The sequence below is a fragment of the Carassius gibelio genome, chromosome B8, assembly GCF_023724105.1.
Source record: "Carassius gibelio isolate Cgi1373 ecotype wild population from Czech Republic chromosome B8, carGib1.2-hapl.c, whole genome shotgun sequence".
NCBI lineage: Eukaryota > Metazoa > Chordata > Actinopteri > Cypriniformes > Cyprinidae > Carassius > Carassius gibelio.
This window is the reverse complement of record NC_068403.1, coordinates 17,667,161-17,676,452: the sequence shown is the minus strand read 5'-3', so window position 1 is coordinate 17,676,452 and position 9,292 is coordinate 17,667,161. Positions and strand designations below refer to the sequence as shown.

The 9,292-nt window shown below is 42.6% G+C and overlaps 1 protein-coding gene across 2 annotated transcripts in view; it reads right to left on the bottom strand.

The window, feature by feature from the left end:
- Nucleotides 1–1,419: 1,419 nt before the first annotated feature.
- ralgps1 (Ral GEF with PH domain and SH3 binding motif 1) overlaps nt 1,420–9,292 on the bottom strand; it is a 127,522-nt gene continuing 119,649 nt past the window's right edge. For both annotated transcript variants that reach the window (XM_052563493.1, XM_052563492.1), the window contains 4 exons: nt 6,764–6,856; nt 6,429–6,534; nt 5,666–5,757; nt 1,420–5,581 (listed from right to left, as the gene is read on the bottom strand). In XM_052563493.1, the coding sequence (XP_052419453.1) occupies nt 5,552–5,581; nt 5,666–5,757; nt 6,429–6,534; nt 6,764–6,856 (321 nt within the window). In that variant the 3' untranslated portion in view covers nt 1,420–5,551. The remainder of the gene's footprint in view (nt 5,582–5,665; nt 5,758–6,428; nt 6,535–6,763; nt 6,857–9,292) is intronic.

Sequence of the window (9,292 nt, the reverse complement as noted above, 5' to 3'; positions counted from 1 at the left end):
CAAGCTTTGGGTTTGCATTGTTTTAGATTCAACGCACCTTGATGTGTTAGTTCAGAACCAATGAATCGATGAACTGCATATCCGTTACACCGGTTTGAAAAATCTTGTGTACAGCAAACACCCTACACCCTCTCTGGAATTCTGCAGAATGGAAATATCAGTGAAAGATGATGGTTGCCCAGTCTTTTACGGAGCACGATACACAAAGCAATGCATAAAAACACAGTATAAGTCGTTATAATCAGTAATTATGTCCCCACTGGATGCAACAAATGTCTCATTTGTAATGGATTTTATTGGTTTTGTCTCACCGTGCCAGGAGACAGCATCACAGTATGTTAAGGGGTGTAACATTTTCATCACACGCGTGAAGTATTTGGGCAATGACAACGCAATGGATAGCTGACCCATCAGAGGACACCTCGCTTTTCAGACAAATGAGCTTTGGAAAAATGTACACATTTCAGAAAGGCAGGGCATAGAGGAGCAACAATAATCTACATTATGTGGAAAATAATGTGTTTTTTGAACTTTAAACTTAAACGGCATAAACACATTGCATTACACCAAATACACAACATAATGTTATTTTTAGCAACATCATATGACCCCTTAAAAGTTAAAACCAACAAACAAAATACATTCAATTGGTTAGATAAAGGCTGCATCTGAAAGCGTGTACTTTCTGGAACAGGGAATTCTTTTGAATATGTGGCTGAATGTGATGCAGACATACAGTTTACTACATTTCCCATATTACTTTTATCAAGTAACATACGGTGTCAGTTCTTGGCCAACTCTTCTCCTGTGGCATCATGGGATAGAAAAAGAGTCCTCTGGATACACACTTGAGGATCTTGCCAGTATCAGTTGGTCATCTGGGTACTTTTGCCTAAGAAGAATACTGTGAATACAGGCATTTTAACAGTCTGTCGCCTAGTTTGTAGTACAGAAGTAGTAGGGAATTTTTTTTCTTGTTTCAAAACTAAATTTACTAAGTTCTTAGGGGATTTTTTATTCATTTATTAGAATGGATTAAATTTAGTATAAGAGTAAAATGTGTTCGGATGAGATAAGAATTTAAATGTAATTTGAATGTACTGTAATGTGATTCTGATTTCTAAAAAGGCAATGGTCACTGAATGCATTAATAAATGACAATTAAATTATATATATATATATATATATATATATATATATATATATGTGTGTGTGTGTGTGTGTGTGTGTGTGTGTGTGTATATATATATATATATATATATATATATATATATATATATATATATATATATATACACACACATATATACATATATATATTTTTTTCAATCAAAACTACCATTAGACAAGAATTTACAGTTGCTACGAAGTAAATAACCAATATGCATTAAAGGAAATATGTCATATTGTGTGTAAGTGTGAAATAAATCAAACCATACAATTTTTTTTCTCATTAGGCTTATATTTCCATAAAGACAAAACACAAAAGTATTGAGTTAGTAAAGGTCTAGGCACATTATAGACCATATGAAGTTTCAATGACATCACATTGTGAGAACTGATCAGAACATCCAAAACTCAGTTAATAGCAGAAGACAGAAATATACTGTACAGAAATATGAGAACTTTCACATGGTATGGTAACCATAACCCCCCAAAAAAGAAAGAATAACGAGTTAGCTACCACTTTGTAATACTATACTAGCTGATAACATCAGTGCTTGCACAGATGTACTATGTAATCACAGCCGAACGGTTGCTTATTACGTGACGCAACATCTTCACATTTAGTGCTTAAATATCAGTGAATAAGTCTTCACTCCTACACCTTATAAAAATGTGTGACTGTGCAAAATACGAGACTTTGCCATGTACTTTACAATTTGTACAGACCTTTTGATGTATTCAGAAAGAATTAATAACAAAAATAATACTACACTGAAGTATTAGATGTAAATACTGAACATCCATGAAAATGTTGTTTCTCCAATGAATACATGTCTCTGACAAAAAGACAGTTGCTTCCCTTCACATTCGCCCAGAGCTTTGTATATATACATTTTACAACAGTATCAATAAAAAACCTGATCAGCATCCAAAACTATATACCTTTTGGGTCCTGCCCACTTTATGATGTCAAGACATACACTCAAAAGTAAATACACTCCAGAACTTTGAGTTGAACTACACCACATTTACACTGTCACTTATTTCCTTATCCCTGTGACATTACAAGTTTAATGTTTAATACACATTTTCCATTAAAATGCCATTATTGTGTCAATGTGCAATTCCCTTTGTGTAACAAATTTCCCTTCATACAGGGCTCCTCTTATGAAGTGCCGTCATAAATGTTTTATGCATGCTCATCATCCAGGGATTTAATGCTTTCATTTTTGCTCTCTAACATCTAACTTGAATTGAACATAATTCTATTTGATTTAATAAAACAAAGGTCGTAATTTTGGCACTTAATCACATGAAGTCATCTATTGGCAAATGTTATTTACAACATATTTCACAAGTACCTTTAGGTTTGTCAGGTAAAACTAAGAATAAGGTTTCAATTTGTTAACATCATTTATATATGAGTGTATAAATTAACATAAATGTATTATTTAAAACATTATGGATAGGACTAACAGTAGTTCCCTTTCAAGGGAACTTCGAACTGCGTCCTCTAGGGGTCGCTATGGGGCAGCCTCTGAAGTCACTACCAGCGGGACAATAAATAGTCTCTGGGAGAACGTCATCCTCTTCTTCGTCTTCACTGACTGTTCTGTTTGAAGCGTGCATTTGAAAGAACTTGTAAGAGCAATCTTTCTTTTGTCTATCATGGCGACTAATAGTAAGTGTTTAGACAATGTGTGCATCTCTGTCAGCGTTATTTGACACACGATGACACACACAATCTTTCTTTGCGTCTTTTGTTTGGGTGAAGAGCACGCACGTTATGTCTTTGAGGATGCAATCTGCTTGCATTGTGAGCATTTTTTCAATGAAAAAAACTCTCATTCGCCTCCCTTTCTGAGAAAAAAAAAGGAAAAAAAGCAGCTATCTGCTTCCCAGTACAGGACCACCGCCCCTGAAGCATAGAGGAGAATGAGCTTGTGAGAATTACAGGTGGATCTGTCTGAGTGGTTTAGAGAGGGACTTTCCCTTTCGCGCTCATCGGCGGCGGACAAGAGCGAGCCTTGGGAGGATGATATCTTTAACACTTTCTGATCCTGAGGTTAGTGCTCTGCTTGGTTTTTACCCAGGAAAAGCGAGAGATATTTGAGGATGGTGAAGAAGGTGAGGATGAGCCTTCTCAATCCTCCTGCCCTGTGTATTTAAAGCTGTTGGAGGCTATGGATTGGGCCACAGCAAAGTTGGACTTGCCATGAAAGTGCGCTAACAAGGTGACGCCGTGAGGCCACCTTGATGAGCATTATTTTTCTGACCACAGCCCTTCAGCTCAGGTGAGCCTTCCTTTTCTGCCTGATCTCCATACAGCGATCGAAAAGAAATGGAAGAGGCCATTTCTTCTCGCATCCATCGGTTTCGGCATAAGCGTTATGCTGACATCGAGGCGATGCGCAAAAGCGGCTAATGAGAGGATGGCAGGTGGCAGTTACAGAAGTTTTCTTGTATATGCTGCCTCAGGTGATGCTCCCCTTGCCAGAAGTTTGTAAAATTTGAGCTCGCCTCTCCCGTGCGGTTCAGTGCCTCTGCGATGCTTAGGAACCTTTAGGTACACACGCTAAGCTCTGTGTACTTTTCAAAACCACATATTGGTCAGTGTGCACGTAAGACTCTGCGTACTTCATGAAATCCTGTACGGTAAAGTGAAAGTGAAAGTGAAAGTGAAGTGACATTCAGCCAAGTATGGTGACCCATACTCAGAATTTGTGCTCTGCATTTAACCCATCCGAAATGCACACACACAGAGCAGTGAAAACACACACTGTGAACACACACCCGGAGCAGTGGACAGCCATTTATGCTGCGGCGCCCGGGGAGCAGTTGGGGGTTCGATGCCTTGCTCAAGGGGCACCTAAGTCGTGGTATTGAAGGTGGAGAGAGAACTGTACATGCACTCCCCCTACCCACAATTCCATCCGGCCAAAGACTAGAACCCACAACCCTTCGATTGGGAGTCCAACCCTCTAACCATTAGGCCACGACTTCCCAATAAGGGTTACGTGCTCTGCCTCGTACCCTTTCTTGAGATGGTTAGATGCTGGTTCCTTGGGCTCCATTCAGCCAGTGTTTTTTTGTGTGTATTCAACATGAGGGGCTATTTGGGCGATTCTCGTGGTAGTTTAGCAGTGCTCTCCTTTTCCAAGAAGGGTCGCCTATGAGTGCGCTACTTGAGTTGGCTGGGGCCCCTCCTTAGAACAGTATTTTTAAATCCATGCTATGGTAAGTGTGCACGTGAAGTCTTTGCACACTTTCTGAAATCCACACTGTGGTAAGTTCACACGCAAGTATTCTGCATTCCTTCTAAAATCCTATATGGTGAGGGCTTCGTGCCCTTTCTTGAGTTGATAAAAGCCCCATTAATCTGTCACAGACAGCCGTCTAAACATCTCAGGGGCTACTCCCATGGAAATGGTAGAGTTGTTACTTAGTGTTTGCCATGATTCTAGCCTGCACTCCCCTCAGCATGGCGGCCCCACAGCAACCCCTAGAGGATGCAGTTCGAAGTTCCCTTGAAAGGGAATGTCTCAGGTTATGAATGTGATTGCGTCCTCTAGCTCCCTGCCATGCTTTGGATGCTAGCTTCAGACGAAGAAGTGAATGACGTGTTCGCCCTGTGCCTATTTATAGTCGTGCCGGTAATGACGGCAGAGGTTGTCCCCAGCCAACTTGTTGGTGTTTTTTCAATGTATGCTTCAGACACGGGTCACGACGAGGTGTTCCCCATAGTGACCCCTAGAGGACGCAGTGTCTCGTTCCCTACTCAGGGAACCATGGTTACATTCGTAATCTGAGACGTTTTTAAAAAAACATTAACTTTCTTCCAGCTAAAATATGAGTCCTCTAGCCATGATATTGCTTTTTCAGTGAAACATTCTGAATCAGAATAGAACTATGCTTAGATCAAGTGCTGTTTACATTTCTAAACATGGGAAGGACATTTTCACTACAGTGTTATTATGGATTATAAACTGGTATTTTGGCCAGAAGCAGCACCCATTCATTACAGAGAATGCATTGCTGAAAAAGTGATGTGATGCAAATTTTTCAAATCTGTTCTAAAAAAAAAAAACTTATCTACTGTAAATCTTAGACTGGCCTGAGGGTGTATATATTTCATTCTTGAGTGGACTATTCGTTTTCTCATGTTAACAAATTGAACCTTATTGTAAAGTATTATCACTAAACTGAAGACACAAAACCATCCTCTCTCAGTGCAGCTGTATCTACAATATTTTGGACTGTAGAGCTGCCACATTTATGACACTATGTTAGGTCCAACATGCTGGCACCTCGCATAAACTCTTCTGCAATGTCTTTCTCCATTAAGTTTATTCCCTTCATCTGTATTCAAATTCCCAAAAAGCAGCTATTCAAAGGACATGAGGTTCGCTGGTATCTGTGGAAATAATTGTGACATTCCTCCATATCCCTGTTAATTACACATATTTATTTTACTTGATAATTTTTTGTGTCACCTTACCTGTGGTCTTGTACTCCTGCATGCCTCGGCTAAATGTCTGTGCCAGATAATGGCAGAGAAACGTGATCCAGTCTGGAACTTGTAAACATTACCTGAACCACAGATTGAACTTGTGTGGGTTTATTCATTGCAAATCTGTCACTTCTAAAGCCAAAAAGTAATTTGCTGAATCAAATCTATGTATTTTTATGTCAAATATTTTCACGTTTAAACAAACCATCTGGACTTGGTCATCATTCAGTAGAAGATAATTTGTATTATAAAAATATCTAGGTCTACATGAAGCCAGTGCTAACACATCAAGATAATGCAGTTTGATTCAAACTTTTTCCTGAAACTTCATCATGACATTTGTTACTCTTCATTTAAAAAAAAAAAAAAAAAAAAAAACAATAGCTGGTGGGACAAAAAAAAAAATCACTTTTAGATGATCTTTCACAATGTTCCAGTTTTCTTTCATTTCTGATGCTTACAATGCTATACTCCAAAAGTTTCTTATTCACACCATTGGCATGACATTTCAGTGATAGTTGGTGAGAGTTTTAAAATGCCACACAATTAATGCAAGTTTTTCTGATTGCGAAACTAATGTTTGTTTTGAATCAAAATATAAAGTAGAAAGCACAAAGACATTTTTATGTGAAACATACACGTCGTATGAAGTAATACATGAAAAATAGCATTTTAATATCATTTTGTAGCTATTCTATAACAGCGTGAAATAGTCACATAAATGATATGTTCATACATGAGAAAATGGTACCTCTTTCAGGATCAGTGAGCTGGAAAATGTTTGGATGTTCAGGGTTTTCTGGAAGAACCACCATCCAACCTGTAAGTGTGATCTTTTTACATGGCCTGGATTTATACTTGAGACAAAAATGCAGAATTAAAAAGAGGTTAAGCCAAGAAGCTTGATTTCAAAAGAGTACTGACATTTCCCCTAGTAGCTTGGTTGAAATAATTAAATCATTTTAATTAGCATAATCATAGGCAACACTTTTTATTTTTAATATTACGCCAGTTAAAGTCTGAATACTAGTTTAGATGGCACTAAACTGTTTTCACATTAAATTGAGAGAATAATTCATCACTTACATGTCTTCGCTCATTTGCTCTTAGAGCTTTAGAACCAAAATAGATGAGAATGGAGCCAGACAGGACAATCCAGTAGCGCTTCCAGGATGAGAGCTGATATGAAGAAAATATAAGTGCAAATCAGCTTAAGAGACATACTAAGTTCTCTTCTCTAAAAACTCAAACAGACCTGACTATTTTATGGACTTAATACCCATCTTAATTTCTTTATTAACTATCAACTGGGGCAGTCACACTTAAATTTAGACCTCCAACAATGAAGACCTGGCCAAGACTGGCAGCACTACAAATGGTTTTGGACGTCATCATCTGTGGGGTATTAGGAGATAAAAGCCTGCCTAGATAGGAGCAAGGAGAGCATAAATAACCTCCCTAGGGTAAACAGAACAGAACCAATGTTCCCTATCTGTCGGTCACTACGAGTTATGTCGACCGACAAATGGGGTCTCACTTGGGAGGCCAATCATCTCTGAATTTAAGAGAAAACGCCAATGAAAATTGGCTAGTGGATTAACATACCTGAGCCACTCCCGTGCCGACGGGTATAAATAGGGCGACAGGTGCATCCACTCATTAGATTTTTGCTTCGGAGCCGAGTGGTTGTATGAAAGCTGTTATACTCCACAAAGCCATTCATCTGCTGTGTCGGGAAGCTGTTCTGATTGGCGGTACGGCGCAAACAGCGGTGTCCCTTTCAGCGATTCTCCTGGGCGCTTCAACTAAGAGAGCAGATTTCCTAAAAGAGCAAATCGCGGACAATTCGCATCTTTTTCAAGACGCCGTTTCATCCGCGTCCATCTGGATGCGGTCATTTTCTGTTCTCTGACAACGGACGTCCAACAAGTGGATGGTTCATGCACGCACTGCGTGTGTGACCATGGCAACGCTGTGATCGCGTCTCAAGGGAAAGGAGCAGACCCCTCTGTCACTACCCGTTCTGGTTTCTCTGTCTCGAGCAGAGGACCGCCGGCTAGTGCTCTGGGAGATTTGAAGGTGACAGTGAGAGCTTCTCCACCGGGCCACGCCCCACGGACCTCTTACCCCTTCCGCAGTGTTTGTCCTGTGCGGCTGCTGGGTGATTTTGCTGGGCTGTCTTATGGCAGTCCCAACGGGTCATTCAGTTTGCCGCCGTAGATCAGATGTCGATTGCAGCATCGGGGATGGGCTGTTGACCTCTGTGGATGAAGATTCGGCAGGGCTGCCCCCCTCGGGTGTTGTCGCCACTGCCGAATTGGACCCAGAGTTGACAGCCGTGCTTGCCCGGGCAGCTGTGAGCATCAGGATGGAGGTGAATGCACCGCCCAGCCCTGATTGCTCATGGCTGTTTGATTGGTTCTCTGTGTGGAGCGCGACTCACAACCGCGTTTTACTCTGGTTCCTTTTTCTCGGATGTGCATGGGGAAGTGATGTAGACATGAAGACAGTGGCGGGCAGCTAGGGGTGTGTTGACATTCCCCAGCAGGAGAGTGCGATTGCGGTGCACTTGTGTCCGCAAAACGCCGCCACTGGGAGGGATAGTCCGCGCCTCTCACCCAAGGCCTGTAAACTGTCGGCCGCGCTTGCTACCAAGGCTTACAGTGCTGCGGGCCAAGCTGTCTCTGCTTTGCATGCCATGGCTATCCTGCAAACCCAACAAGCCAAGGCTTTAACAAATGCACGAGGGTAGGACCAACCCGAGGTTGATGCAGGAGCTGCGCATGGCGACTGAACTCCCCCTTCTGGGTGACGGAAGTCACAACGCAGTCCCTCGGGTAGGCGATGTCCACTCTGGTGGTCCAGTAGTGCCGTTTCAGGTTCAGCCTGGTCTGTATGAGAGACATTGACAAAGTGCATTTTCTCGATGCTCCCATGTCCCAGGCTGTCCTGTGTGGCGACGCTGTCAGGGGCTGTGCCCAGTAGTTCCTGACAGAACAACAGCAGACTGATGCCATACAGCACATCTCGCCATGACGTGATCCTCCGGTTGCCACCATTCCGTCGCAGGCAGTGCCTCAGCCTGCTCGTTGCCGAGGGCGCCCCCCTGCGTCCTCCACACCAGCTCCGCCCTGTGCTGAGAGTTCTTTGAGGCCGGCGCGTCGAGCCCCGCGCAGGAGAGCGGCGCCCCCCGTGTCACTCCCGGCTGCGAAGTCCTCGAGGAAGTCGACTAAGCGGCCCTGACACGGGCAACTCGGAGATGCGGAGAACTGCTCTTCAGGAGATGGCGAAGACAGTGCCACTCCTTTCCCCGGAGGAGGGCCGGGTGGAGAATCTTCGCATCTCTGGCCAGTTCCTCCGGGAACACGGGGAGTGTGGTTGTGATGACCCAGGACGCAGTGCCTTCTGGGCCTTCCGGCATGACTCCCCTTCGCTGCACCACTGCGGGTATGTCGACTGTCCCTTTGGTGCCACTTGTATGGAGTCTGGGATCGTGGCTTGCACTGCCCAACCAGGGGGCAAGGAACTCGACCGGAAGTTGAAGTCGGGTGGGGGCTGCCATCCTTTAGCAGAACTTCACTTGCGTTAGCATTCCCATTGACTCCCATTCATTTT